This window comes from Protopterus annectens, chromosome 5.part1 (genome assembly GCF_019279795.1).
Source record: "Protopterus annectens isolate FY-2018-M chromosome 5.part1, PAN1.0, whole genome shotgun sequence".
Classification (NCBI taxonomy): Eukaryota; Metazoa; Chordata; order Ceratodontiformes; family Protopteridae; genus Protopterus; species Protopterus annectens.
In genome coordinates, this window is record NC_056736.1 from 750,082,281 (window position 1) to 750,097,601 (window position 15,321).

General features: G+C 43.9%; 1 protein-coding gene across 5 annotated transcripts in view; it reads right to left on the bottom strand.

Moving 5' to 3' along the window:
- LOC122803638 (NACHT, LRR and PYD domains-containing protein 1b allele 2-like) overlaps window positions 1-14,921 on the bottom strand; it is a 150,864-nt gene extending 135,943 nt beyond the window's left edge. For 2 of the 5 annotated variants that reach the window (XM_044073389.1, XM_044073388.1), the window contains exon 1: window positions 14,560-14,921. In XM_044073389.1, the coding sequence (XP_043929324.1) occupies window positions 14,560-14,743 (184 nt within the window). In that variant the 5' untranslated portion in view covers window positions 14,744-14,921. The remainder of the gene's footprint in view (window positions 1-14,559) is intronic. The other 3 variants (XM_044073385.1, XM_044073387.1, XM_044073384.1) reach the window with 3 other exon arrangements.
- Between the last annotated feature and the right edge of the window lie 400 nt (window positions 14,922-15,321).

Sequence of the window (15,321 nt, forward strand, 5' to 3'; positions counted from 1 at the left end):
TCAGATCTCTAGTGGTCGGGAAGCACCAGCCGACTGGTCAATAAAGTGCACCAACACCTCCACTTTTTATGAAGGCAGAAAGAAAGCTGAGCTTCCTCCTCATATTCTCTCCACCTTCTATAGAGGTGCAATAGAGAGCATCCTCACCTGCAACTTCACCGTGGGGTTTGGAAGCTGCACAGTTACAGAAATGAAGGTGCTACAAAGTGTGGTGAGGGTTGCAGAGAAGGCAACAGGTTCCAGTCTTCCTTCGATACAAAATTTTTATTCTGCAAGAAGCATCTGAAAGGCCATCAAAATAATACAGGACATGCATTCTGTGCATGGACTTTTTAAGCATCTGGTATCAGGCAAGAGATATTGTACCATCCACTGCAGGTCTACAAGACTGAATAACAGTTTCTACCCTTCAGCGATTAGACTTCGGAACTCAGGCACAAGTCCCAGGAGTCTGGACACAAGTCAATTTTTATTTTTACAATATATACTTACATATATTCTAAGTAAGTGCAATGTTTATTTATTATATCATAGTCAGTATTATTTAACCCACTGACATGCAATCATAGACAAATAAGTTATTTTAAACAGGGTAGTTTAACTCGGGAGGGGGGGAATCTTAATATATGAGTGTTGGAAAATGTTTCTGTTCTTTCTTACATATATTGGAATTAGTATTGTATTTATTAGCTATGTTTATTCCTCTACTTGTATGTGTTGTTTCACTTTCCTTTGTAATCTCAAGAATTGAGCTGATGCACATAATTTCATTTAGGCTACACGTGTGTAGTTCTATACGACAAAGTTTTCTTTGACTTTGACACTGCCTTGGTTACTCTCTTAAAGAAGCTAACCAGATTAAGTAGGCATGACCTTCCCTTAACACAGCCAAAGTGGGATGAGTCAACTGTCTGCAGGTTGCCAAAGACCTTGTTTACCATTTCCATGATAATAAATTCCATGACTTTGCACATTAGACTTGTAAGACTGATGGGTATGCAGTTCCCTGGGTCAACTGATGGTTTGCATTTAAGGAGGGAAATGACTGTTGCGGTCCTCCAATCACTTGGAACATAGCCCGTTTCAATGCTGCAGCCGAAGTGCACCTCAAGTGGTCCTGACAGGTCATGTTTTAGATTGTTCAGGAGGCAACCAGGTATGTTGTCAGGAATAATGCAGGTAGTGTTTTTGCCTTTACTGAGTATTGCCAGCACCTTGTCCTTGCTAATAGAAGGGGGGAGTATGTTGGAGAGGATTTCACCTGGTGGAGCTGGGGAGAGTGAGGAGTGAAGTTTGAGATAAATTTATCAGCCCTATCTCACCTTGACAGGTAAGGTACTACTGTTCACCACCAGTTAAGCACACTGCTGTGTGTGACCCCTGAGGTGTTAGATGTAGCTGAAGACCACCTTCTGATTGTCCTTAGCCTACAAGTTTATCTTGACCTTGTAGTTGGCCTTATTGGACTTGATTAGACATCTTGTTTAGTTGTACAAGACAGCATTTACCTTTAAGGGTTTACATTTACTTATCTTGGCCATGAGTTTTCTTCTATTATATTCCACGTTTAGGTTATGATTCCACCAGTAGGGTTTGTTTTTAGGTTTATTTGTTTTGTGTTTATTTCTAGTACATACGGCAGCCTTTATGCAGCAATTCACATGTTTGTATAGGGACTCTGTGAATAATTCTGCTCAGGTAGCAGTGGTCTCGTGGTTGGGGAGAGCCCTGAATGTTGACAAACTGTCCGTTAATTGGATAAGGTATGTCACAGAATAGTTCCTGTCACTGGTTTAGTGGGGTTTTCTGGGTTGAGCTTTACTTCAAAGGAGATAGCTTTGGGATCCAACCTTATTAGTGAGGATGTGACATGGGAGAGGGCACTACAACACTCCTAATGCTAGCATCACATCAAGAGAAACAAGAGTTCCAAAAGTCAGCACTGCAGGAATAGCAACAAGCATTCCCAATGTCAGTACCACAGGAACAGCAACAAGCATTCCCAGTGTCAGCACTGCAGGAACAAAAACAAGCAATCCCAACGTCAGCACTGCAGGAACAACAACAAGCAATCCCAGCATCAGTTCGGCAGGAACAGCAACAAGAATTCCCAGTGTCAGCACTGCAGGAACAAAAACAAGCAATCCCAACGTCAGCACTACAGGAACAGCAACAAGCATTCCCAATGTCAGCACCGCAGGAACAGCAAACAAAATAACTTAAAGAAACAAACAGGCAAAGGGCATTCACTGGACTAGAACTAATTCAATTTATTGTAAGCGCTTTCGAATGTAACAATTCACAAACTTCTGCAAGAATAGCAACAAGCATTGCCAATGTCAGCATCGGAGGAACAAGCATTTCCATTGTCAGCTCTGCAGGAGCAGCAACAATCATTCTTGATGTCAGCACTGCAGGAACAGCAACTAGCAATCCCAGTGACAGCACCACAGGAACAACAACAAGCAATCCCAACATCAGCATTGCAGGAACAGCAACAAGAATTCCCAATGTCAATACTACAGGAACAGCAACAAGCACTCCCAGTGTCAGCACCACAGGAACAGCAACAAGCATTCATAATGTCAGCACTGCAGGAACAACAGCAAGCATTCCCAATGTCAGCACTGCAGGAACAGCAACATGCATTCCCAATGTCAGCACTGCAAGAACAGCAACATGCATTCCCAATGTCAGCAGTGCAGGAACAGCAACTGGCATTCCTGATGTCAGCACTGCAGGAACAGCAACAAGCATTTCTGGTGTCAGCACTGCAAGGACAGCAACAAGCATTCCCAACATCCGCACTACAGGAACAGCAACAAGCATTCCCAATGTCAGCACTGCAGGAAATGCAACACGCATTCCTAACATCAGCACCATAGACAAAGCAACAAGCATTCCCAGTGTCAGCACCGCAGGAGCAACAAGCCCTCCCAATGTCAGCACTGCAGGAACAGCAACAAGCATTCTTGATGTGAGCACTGCAGGAACAGCAACAGGCATTCCCAATGTCAGCACCACAGGAGGAGCAGCAAAAAGCCTTCCTGATATCAGCAGTGCAGTAACAGCAACAAGCACTCCTGATGTTAGCACCGCAGGAACAGCAACAATCATTCTCAATGTCAACACTGCAGGAACAGCAACAAGCATACACAGTGTCAACACTGCAGGAACAGCTACACACATTCCCAGTGTCAGCACTGCAGGAACAGCAACAAGCATTCCCAATGTCAGCACTGCAGGAACAGCAACGAGCATTCCCAGTGTCAACACTGCAGGAACAGCAACAAGCATCCCAATGTCAGCACTGCAGGAACAGCAACAAGCATTCCCAATGTCAACACTGCAGGAACAGCAACAAGCATACACAGTGTCAACACTGCAGGAACAGCAACAAGCATTCCCAGTGTCAGCACTGCATGAACAGCAACAAGCATTCCCAATGTCAGCACCCCAGGAGGAGCAGCAAAAAGCCTTCCTGATATCAGCAGTGCAGGAACAGCAACAAACACTCCTGATGTTAGCACCGCAGGAACAACAACAATCATTCTCAATGTCAGCACCACAGGAACAGCAACAAGCATCCCAATGTCAGCACCGCAGGAACAGCAACAAGCATTCCCAGTGTCAACACTGCAGGAACAGCTACACACATTCCCAGTGTCAGCACTGCAGGAACAGCAACAAGCATTCCCAATGTCAGCACTGCAGGAACAGCAACAAGCATTCCCAGTGTCAACACTGCAGGAACAGCAACAAGCATCCCAATGTCAGCACTGCAGGAACAGCAACAAGCATTCCCAATGTCAACACTGCAGGAACAGCAACAAGCATACACAGTGTCAACACTGCAGGAACAGCAACAAGCATTCCCAGTGTCAGCACTGCATGAACAGCAACAAGCATTCCCAATGTCAGCACCACAGGAGGAGCAGCAAAAAGCCTTCCTGATATCAGCAGTGCAGGAACAGCAACAAACACTCCTGATGTTAGCACCGCAGGAACAACAACAATCATTCTCAATGTCAGCACCACAGGAACAGCAACAAGCATCCCAATGTCAGCACCGCAGGAACAGCAACAAGCATTCCCAGTGTCAACACTGCAGGAACAGCTACACACATTCCCAGTGTCAGCACTGCAGGAACAGCAACAAGCATTCCCAGTGTCAGCACTGCAGGAACAGCAACAAGCATTCCCAGTGTCAACACTGCAGGAACAGCAACAAGCATCCCAATGTCAGCACTGCAGGAACAGCAACAAGCATTCCCAATGTCAACACTGCAGGAACAGCAACAAGCATACACAGTGTAAACACTGCAGGAACAGCTACACACATTCCCAGTGTCAGCACTGCATGAACAGCAACAAGCATTCCCAATGTCAGCACCACAGGAGGAGCAGCAAAAAGCCTCCCTGATATCAGCAGTGCAGGAACAGCAATAAACACTCCTGATGTTAGCACCGCAGGAACAACAACAATCATTCTCAATGTCAGCACCACAGGAACAGCAACAAGCATCCCAATGTCAGCACCGCAGGAACAGCAACAAGCATTCCCAGTGTCAACACTGCAGGAACAGCAACAAGCATTCCCAGTGTCAGCACTGCAGGAGCAGCAACAAGCATTCCCAGTGTCAGCACTGCAGGAGCAGCAACAAGCATACACAGTGTCAACACTGCAGGAACAGCTACACACATTCACAGTGTCAGCACTGCAGGAACAGCAACAAGCATTCCCAGTGTCAGCACTGCAGGAACAGCAACAAGCATTCCCAATGTCAGCACTGCAGGAACAGCAACAAGCATTCCCAATGTCAGCACTGCAGGAACAGCAACAAGCATTCCCAACATCAGCACTGCAAGAACAGCAGCAAGCATTCCCAATGTCAGCATCGGAGGAACAAGCATTTCCATTGTCAGCTCTGCAGGAGCAGCAACAAGCATTCCCACTGTCAGCTCTGCAGGAACAGCAACAAGCATTCCCAATGTCAGCAATGCAGGAACAGCAACAAGCATTCCCAATGTCAGCAATGCAGGAATAGCAACAAGCATTCCTTATGTCAGCAATGCAAGAACAGCAACAAGCATTCCCAATGTCAGCACTGCAGGAACAGCAACAAGTATTCCCATTGTCAGCACTGCAAGAACTAAACAACAAGCCTTCCCAATGTCAGCACTGCAGAAACAGCAACAAGCATTCCCAATGTTAACACTGCAGGAACAACAAGCCTTCCCAATGTCAGAATTGCAGGAACAGCAACAAGCATTCCCAATGTCAGAACTGCAGGAACAGCAACAAGCATTCCCAATGTCAGGACTGCAGGAACAGCAACAAGCATTCCCTATGTCAGCACTGCAGGAACTACAACAAGCATTCCCAATGTCAGCACTGCAGGAACTACAACAAGCATTCCCAATGTCAGCACTACAGGAACAGCAACAAGCATTCCCACTGTAAGCACTGCAGGAACAGCAAAGTACAGTTGTGTACACTTACCATAAATGTAGATATTCAAGTGTATTCACTGTTGCATTCATTACATTTGGGTAATCCTGCTGGCAGGTTGCCCTCAGCTGGCCTGAATTCCAAAGTCTTGGGTCCTGCGTTGGCTGCTGTCACCCCTTCCCTGACATCAGGGGTATAAAAGAAGCAGCCAATGCCATTTTCTTCAGTTTCTCTTGCCCCAGATGTCAGGTTTCCCATAAAAGGGTAGTCAAACTTTATATATATATATATATCAATAAATGCACCAATATAAATTTTACCTTCATCTATAAGCAAATACACCACATAGGTTGTATAAATCAGAGAAGGAAAGATAAGATCCATAGAAAAAAAGGGGGCTGGCAGGTGGGTAACCTGGACTGCAACAGTGAATACACTCGAACATCTACATTTATGGTAAGAGTACACAACTGTACTATGTTCTTCGTGTTTCACTGTTGCAGTCATTACATTTGGGTAGAATCCCAAAGCTATGGTTGGGAGACTGGAGCTAAACAGCATTAGGAGCGGCTATGAGGCCCTGCAGAACTGCAGTGGCGAAGCCTGCCCTGGATATAGAGTAGAATGGCAGATGGTAATGCTTTGTAAAGGTGTGCACTGAACTCCAAGTAGCTGCCTCTAAAAGGTCTCTGGTTGGTACTCCCCTGAGAAAGGCTGCTGAAGTGGCTGCAGCTCTGGTGGAATGTGGCCTACTGCCCTTAGGCACTGGCTTGCCATGGTGTAAATAGCAGAAATGAATGCAGTGGCCTATCCATTTGGAAATAGTCTGCTTTGAGATAGCCTTTCCTTGTGATACTGCAGCATATGCCACTAGTAATTGCTCTGTCTTCCTGAAAGCCTTGGTTCTGTCTAAGTAGAATATAAGCTGTCTGTGTACGTCCAAAGAATGCAGAATTCTCTCCCCCTTGTTGTGTGGATTTGGATAAAAATCTGTCAGATGAATAGCTTGGTTAAGAGCCACACTGGACACCACTTTAGGCATAAATGTTGGGTTTGTCCTCAGAGAGTCTCTGGATGAAAAATAATAAAAGGTTCCACAGCCATGAGCGCTTGTAGCTCTGAAACTCATCTTGCAAAAGTAATTGCTAGGAACAGAGCCGTTTTCCAAGATAAAATCTTTACATCAGCAGTAGCAGCTGGCTCAAAAGGAGGCAGGATGAGTTTTTCCAAGAAAAAGTTGAGGTCCCATGCAAGTATTGGTAATCTCCTTGGAGGCCTTAAATTTTTGGCTCCTCTGAAATACTGCTTTAATAAAGGATGAGAAAAAATTGGTGGCTCTGTATTGTAATGAGCCGAAATGGCAGAGGCATGAATTTTAATTGATGAAAAAGAAAGGCCTTTGTCCAGCATCTCAGTTAGGTATTGCAAAATCTGAGGAATATTTGATACAGCTGTATCAGTTCCTTGTGCCTGGTTCCAAGCACAGAATCGCTTCCATTTTCCAGCATAAAACTTTCTAGTACTAGGCCTTCTGGCTTCCAGAATGACATCCATCACAGCTTTATTGATAGGTGTTTTTTTGTAGGACTACATTATCCGCCATGCTGCCAGGTTTAATGTCCTGAGTTGGCTGTGCAGGATCTGATTGTTTTGCTGGGACAGTAGACAAGGTATTTGAGGTAAAGTCCAAGCTGGGCATAGAGACAAGTTCCTTAGGATTGGATACCAGTACTGGTGTGGCCAGTCTGGTGGAATCAGTATCATATTTGGCTTCTCCTGTCTGACCTTTAGGAGTACCTTGGGGAGGAGGGGGAAAGGCATATACTTTTTCCAGCTGAAAGATAGGGCGTCCACTTTCCATGCTTGTCTGTGATAAGTCCTTGTGCAGAATCTTTTTAGTTGGTAGTTGTGAGGGGAGGCAAATAGATCCATGTCCAGGCATCCCCATTTCATTGTTATCATGCTGAAGACTTGTGGATCCAGGTGCCACTTGTGGGGATCCATGAGGTTTCTGCTTAGTTCGTCTGCCAGAGTATTTTCCTTTCCTGGCAGGAATTGTGCCTGCAGATGTACTTGGTACGTCAAAGCTGTGTCCCACAAAGTCATGTCTAGTCTGCAAAGGGGGTAAGAATGTATGCCCCCCTGCTTGTTTATATACTACTATATACTGAAGTAGGTCCTTGAAGGCTGGCAGGGCTTTTTGAACAGCTAGCATCTCTTTTTGAGTGATATGTAGATGCATTTGGCTTGAGGACCATGTGCTCTGAATGCATTTTCCTGCCATGTGTGCCCCCCAGGCATAATTTGATGCATCCGTTGTTAGTGTCTGCCTGGCTGGGGGTAATGTGAATGGCTGCCCCTTGTTCTGGTGACAAGCCTTTGCCCACCATCAAAACTGCTGTTGCAGGCAGGGAATGAGTGTAATAATTGTTTCCAGGCTGTGGCAATGTTGAGTCCAAACACTTTTTAGATACCATTGTAGCTTCTCATATGCAGTCTTGCATATGGAATTAGTAGGATGTAGGATGCCATGAAGCCCAAAGCCTGCAGAATTTTTCTTGCAGATAACTGGGCCTTTGTTGCCAACATTTTGAAATAGGTAGTCAGTAGCCTTTGGTTGTCTGCCGGGAGATAAGCCATCTGAGCAGTTGTATTCAAGCTTGCACCCAGGAATGTTATCTCTTAAGACGGTACTAGTTTTGATTTCTTTTTGTTGACTATGTACCCCAGGCATGTTAGAAGTCTTTTTTCACAAAGGCCAGATGTTGAAGAAGAATGTCCTTGTTCTCTGCTTGAATTAGGCAGTCATCCAAGTAAGGATATATTTGTATTCCTCTGTCTGTAATTACTGGTGCCAGGCACATTGTAAAGACCCTGGGCACAGTAGATAAGCCAAAGGGCAGTGCAGAGAATTGGTAATGCAGTAAGCCAGCCTTGAATCTAAGGTATCTTCTGCATGATTGTCTGATTGGGACATGCAGGTATGCCTCTTTTAGGTCTAAAGTGACAAGCCAAACATTCTTGCCCAGTATGGGCAGAAGTTGCTGCAAAGTCAACATTTTGAATTTTGGAATATCCAGGAATGTGTTCAGAATACATAGGTCCAGTATTGGCCTCCAGGCCTTGTCCTTTCTGGGTACCAGGAACAGTCTTGAGTAAAATCCTTGTCCCTGCTCTTGCTCTGGTACTTGTTGAATGGCCCACATGTCCATGAGGGATGAAACTTGTTTTTATGCCTCTGTCCACTGATTTTTTTGGCACATCTGGCCAGCTGTTTGCCTTTGGCAGAGAATGTAAATGGAATCTGTAGCCTTGTGACATGATATTTAGAGCCCACTTGTCCTGGGCTATAATATGCCAATTTTGAGCAAAACATGTTATTTTTCCCCCTAAGTGTGCTGCCAGAAGATAAGTGCTTGGTGCAGGCAGTGGGAAGTCATTGGGACTGTATTCTGTATGGTGGTGATTTATCTTCTCCAGCTTTGGAGGTAGAAGCACCCCATTGCATTGACCTATAAGAACCTTGCGCCTGGGATCTGCCACTTTGAGGTCTGTCTGACACAGGAAAGGACCAATTTTTTGTAGGCCAATGTCTACTAAACCTAGGTGGCTGTACTTGTAAAAAATCTTTGACAGTTTGCATAGATTTATCTTTGTCCTCCATTTTCTTTAACACCTCTTCTGCCTTAACACCAAAAAAGTATCATGCTATAAAGGTGCATCTAGTAATTTAACTTTAACATGATCAGGCAGACTTTGTTCCTTTAACCAAGCATCCCTCCTAATTACAGAACCCATAACTGTGGCCCTGCAGGAGGCCTCCAAAGAATCAAAACCACATTGCAAAGTATGCTTTCCCACTTGTTCAGCTGCATGCAATAAATCCTGCATTTCCTTGTTTTCTGCACATTCAGAGTTTAACATCATTTTCTGTTTAAGCAATGCCATGACATGTTGCTGATACTTGAGCATATGAAACTGACAGTTTAAGGCCCTTACAGCCAAAGTTGCAGATGTGTAAACCGTTTTCCCCATCTATCTAGTGCCCTTGAATCTCTGTCAGAGGGGGTTGGGTTTTTTTTCTGTCAAGGCCTTAACTGCCTTTGGACCCTGTGAAATAGTTTATGGGTCAGCAGCAGGGTTTTTAAAAAGACATTTGTGTGAGTCAGGAACCCTGTAATATCTGTCAGGCTTAACAGGAGCTGGGGGTTAAGGAGTCAGGGGTCAAACTAGACTCCAAAAACACATCATCTACAATGTCTAACACAGGGGGAATGGCTAGAGGCCTGTGCTGTGGTAGTAAAAGGAAATCCCTGAGCCTCTTTTTAGATTCTGAAAAATCTTGGCTTTCCCAGTGAAAATGCTCCCTTCATGGTATGCAAGGTTTCCCCAAAGGAATAGTCCTCTGGAGAAGATGCTGAAGGTATACATTTTTCAGCATCAGATTCCTCATAGGGGGGTAAAGAATATCCCTGATCAGAAGAGGAATCAGAAGAAATAGAAACCTGATCTGAAGATTCATAGTCAGTGTCTTGCCTAGGCCTCTTATCAGGAGGGGGATGGGAACCCCTGATCAAGGTAATTAGGTCTTCGGCCATTTTGATCATCTGCTGTTTGGGCATAGAGGCCTGAACACGTGCCTCTTGAGTTTGTTTCCTTGCTTTAGGAGATGATTTAGTCTTTGCCTTTGAAGCTGAAGTCATTTTAATGTAAAGATGTTTAGGTCTGAATACACCCTCAGAAGTCGGCACCTGCTCAGCAGCTCCAGACCCTGAGGCTCCAATACCTTGAGTATCCAGCGGCATGGCCGACTCCACATGGGAGTCGGTAGCGGCCTGCGACTCTGAAGTAGTGGGTGTCAGGGGCTGCGAAAGTACCTCACTGAGAACCAGCGACTGGCTTAGGAGAAGCTTAGTCATCGGTTTTGGGCCTCGGTTGTTTGTCTCTATTCTTTTCTTTGCGGTTTCTGTAAACTCCGGTAGTCGGATGGCTATCTGATGACATTTCAGGATAATTAAACCGGCTGCCAAAATACTTTAAAGCAAAGTTATACCAACACTTAATAGTGCATTGGTTAAATCTAGCACAAAACAGACAACCATTAACGTTGTGACCAGGGCCTAGGCAAGGAATACAGTAAGAATGAAAATCTTTATGAGGTATTTGTTTTCCGCAAGAAATACAATTATTAACTTTTTCTGACATCAGTCTGGAGAAAGAAAAAAGTTTACCCAACAGGGTACTTAGCTTTATTGAAGACTTCGGATCTGAAACTCAAACACAAAAATCTCAGGAGTCGGCCAACCGACACTTGCGAACTGCTTCTGCTTCGGGCACCGCACGGCAAGAAAGACTGAAGAAAATGGCATCGGCTGCTTCTTTTATACCCCTGATGACCTGACATCAGGGAAGGGGAGACAGCGGCCGATGCAGGACCCAAGACTTTGGAATTCAGGCCGGGTGAGGGCAACCTGCCAGCAGGATTACCCAAATGTAATGATTGCAACAGTGAAACACGAAGAACATCAAGCATTCCCAATGTCAGCACCGCAGGAACAGCAACAAACATTCTTGATGTGAGCACTGCAGTAACAATATACATTTATTTTATTTTTATTTATTTATTTATTTTACATTTGTTGACCGGGCTAGTCTAGCTGGATACATGTCCATTTTCAGTAGAGGCCCGGGGAGAAAAGCTCCACACAAGAGAATACAGGATACATTTACAAATGGTATAGAGTAGCATAACATACATATCACAGAAAAAGACATTGGTATAACATATTTGTAAAATAACAATCAGAATGTTGTATAGATAATTCTAAGGTTGGCTACAAATTGAAGCCGCGGGGGTAGGTTGAGATCTCTGGGATAGGGTATATACTACAGCGGCTAGTCTGGTTTAGGACATGGGCATGACCAATGAGACTTAAGAAATATTTTGAGGTGATTTTTGAATTGATTACACCTATACATGCTGGAGGGACAGATTCATAACCCAGAGGCTCCCTTCACTCTGGAATAAAATCCCAGTCCAGGTTAGGCAGAGCCCCTCACTGACTCTCTTCAAGAGGAATCTTGATGAGTGGATGGGAGATCGTAGGTTTACCCCGGGTATCACTTCTGTGTCACTGTTAGACAGAGGCACAGTATACTAACCTTGAAAAAGGGCATAGCAAAATTAATTTAAAATGGGTGGCGAAAGCCATACATACTCTGGCTAGGCTTATAAATGCCCTAGGGCAGATAGCCTAGTATGAACCTATGAACCTATGAATAACAAGCCTTCCCAATGTCAGCATCACAGGAACAGCAACAAGCCTTCCTGATGTCAGCACCACAGGAACAGCAACAAGCCTTCCTGATGTCAGCACCACAGGAACAGCAACAAGCCTTCCTGATGTCAGCACCACAGGAACAGCAACAAGCCTTCCTGATGTCAGCACCACAGGAAGAGCAACAAGCCTTCCTGATGTCAGCATCACAGGAACAGCAACAAGCCTTCCTGATGTCAGCACCACAGGAACAGCAACAAGCCTTCCTGATGTCAGCACCACAGGAACAGCAACAAGCCTTCCTGATGTCAGCACCACAGGAACAGCAACAAACCTTCCTGATGTCAGCATCACAGGAACAGCAACAAGCCTTCCTGATGTCAGCATCGCAGGAACAGCAACAAGCCTTCGAGTCTCAGCACTGCAGAAACAACAACAAGCATTCCCAATGTCAGCACTACAGGAACAGCAACAAGCCTTCCTGATGTCAGCACCACAGGAACAGCAACAAGCCTTCCTGATGTCAGCACCACAGGAACAGCAACAAGCCTTCCTGATGTCAGCACCACAGAACAGCAACAAGCCTTCCTGATGTCAGCACCACAGGAACAGCAACAAACCTTCCTGATGTCAGCACCGCAGGAACAGCAACAAGCCTTCCTTATGTCAGCACCGCAGGAACAGCAACAAGCCTTCCTGATGTCAGCACCACAGGAACAACAACAAGCCTTCCTGATGTCAGCACCACAGGAACAGCAACAAGCCTTCCTGATGTCAGCATCGCAGGAACAGCAACAAGCCTTCCTGATGTCAGCATCGCAGGAACAGCAACAAACCTTCCTGATGTCAGCATCACAGGAACAGCAACAAGCCTTCCTGATGTCAGCATCGCAGGAACAGCAACAATGTCAGCAAGGAATGACCTCAGGATTTTCTGGCTGTTTACAACTGCCGTTTACATGGCTATCAATCAGCTCATTACACAGTCATGCAGTGATTACCCCAGTTTTACCACAGTCATGCAGTGATTACCCCAGTTTTACCACAGTCATGCAGTGATTACCCCAGTTTTACTGCAGCAGGAGAATCTGCCTCAGTCTGGAGTTCCACAGAATCAGCAGAAGTGCAAATCACTTACTCACCTGGAGGGAAGCTGAAAGTCCAGATCACCATACTGCTGGCCCGGCTAGGAATTTCTTACTAAGTAAACAATTAAGACTTTATGTGCCCAAAGCATGCCCATGAGGGATTCTCATGCTATCAAATGCATCCTTAGTGAATGTTGTTCAACAGAAAATCCCTCATAGATATATATATATATACATATATATATATATATATATATATATATATATATATATATATATATATATATATATATATATATATATATATATATATATATAGGTTTACATTTACAATTATGAGGGAAGGTTTGGCGACCACGGGATGTCGAATTATGCTGAACCTTCAGTTGTGCGAGTCCCAGTTTAGCGAATGCGCAGTGCATTCACACAGATGAGGTTAATCATGTAACTAGAGATTGCGGTACAGTGGGGATTGGGACATTTACCATTTTCTCCACTGTAGTGTGATGTCAGAAATTGGAACATATAATGTCCAAGGGGTGTGGGGGGTGCAGGGGTGCTTGCACCCCTGCAAAATCATCACATTGCATGGTTTGCAGTGTCGGGCTGCAGTCTACGGATGTCAACAAAGGTCGAATTTGCAACAAGAAGTGTGTTTGCAACATTCAGACCTTCTCAATATTCCATGTTTAACTTTTTAGTTGCCACTTAAGGTAGGAATGTCTTTTGAGTGTACAAACACACGCATACATCTCAAACCCGAGGTCACACAACAGTGTGGAAAAATGCAAACAATTTTTGATGAAAGTCATTTTTTCCTATTAGTATTCAAATGAGCTACATTTGGAAGAATTGTTTACAGCAGACTGATAGGTTCTTCCCTGGGAATGCCCAGGCCTATTTGAAAAGTCACTGTCCATGCAATGATGTCACCTTCTACCCATTCCTCCTGTAAGGTGGGTGTGTTACAACAACTAATATCCCACACCAAGAACTAAGACCTATCCATTCCCTCCTTACCTTCCCCTGAGAAAGGTCAGCAGGTGAAGCTCCTTTGCTTGTCCCTCTCCCCGCTTGGCTTCTATATCACCTGAGCTGCTAATGAGACTGTAAATGTCTAGGTTTTACATGTGGCCTCATCCCTCTGTGACAAGAAGCAAACTTATCCCTTTATCCATTACCTGCGTCTCAGCTTCCATTCTGCATTTGTTGTTATGCCGTGTTAAACTAGAACTGATATCACTGCGTTAACATCTGTGGGAACAGTAATGCTTGTGCACCAACAAATGTAATTACGTACATATAAAACCTGATGTTAATCATTTTTATCATAAAAATGTTCATCCAAGTTAAGCAGGTACTTTCTATGTGTAAGAGTGGAAGATTTAAAAATACAAAAAGAAAAGAAGAAAGCTACAGTTGTACAGAACTTTTCACATAACCTTTATCTCAAACTGGCATCCAGCAATTTAAGTTTGGTAATTTGTTAAATAGAGTCCTTAAAGGAAATGCCTTCAACAAAAAAGAGAAATACTAGTTAAGCTCCAAAGTTGATAAGCTGCATCTAATTTAAATATTTTAATTAAAAGATGGTGTTACTGGTATGAGCTCAATACAGATGTGGGACTGAAACAGATAACCTCCATAGACCTTAGACACAAGAAACTAACTGAGCAAAGTAAAATGTTTCTTCCTAGTCTAAGATGTTTTGTAACAAAAGGTCTTCATTTGTCATACATACCCGGTTCCAATTCACACTCCCATATGCATTTATCTCCATGGGAACTGCACTCGAGAAACTTGAGGTCGACAGCAATGTTTGTATCATTAGTACGGACTTCGCAGAATGATTGCCTTTGATTGTTGCTTAGATAATAAAACTCTAGAATCTGTAAACAGGAATCATAAGGTTTGAATAACATCATATCAGAAGGCAGCCTCCATCCAAGCTTATTGTTGAAACAGTGCGCAAATCTTAGACTTAACGTCTGATTTACAGACGCTTTTATTACTGCCTTTACTTAGGACACTTCATAACCTCTCTCATAGCAAACTGCTATAGTAATGTTACCATAAGCAGGTAATGTTACCACACAACAAAGCAGGCTTTGATGTTCTCTCTGCAAACACTGAGATTTGTGTCAAAGAAAATGTAGCAAAAAGTTCACAGTAACCAGGGTTAGTTATTAAATATTAGTTACAACAGTACTAAAAGCAAATAAGCAGGAAAAACAGGTTCCATCTTCAATGTTACTAGTGAAAATATTATAATAGCACACATCTGTATTTAAAAAATAATCAGAAATGGAATTCATGGAGAAATGTAACACTAAATCCATGTAGCTACACTTTTCAAATGGGTAACAGCAATCACAAAAATGGACAGCTACCAAACAATACATCTTTGAGAAGTGACCACATAAGAGATATGAGACCAGGCAGAAATCAGGGAGCAGAACTACTCCATTTACCAAAGCATAAAGGTTTGTCATGAGCAAAAGTG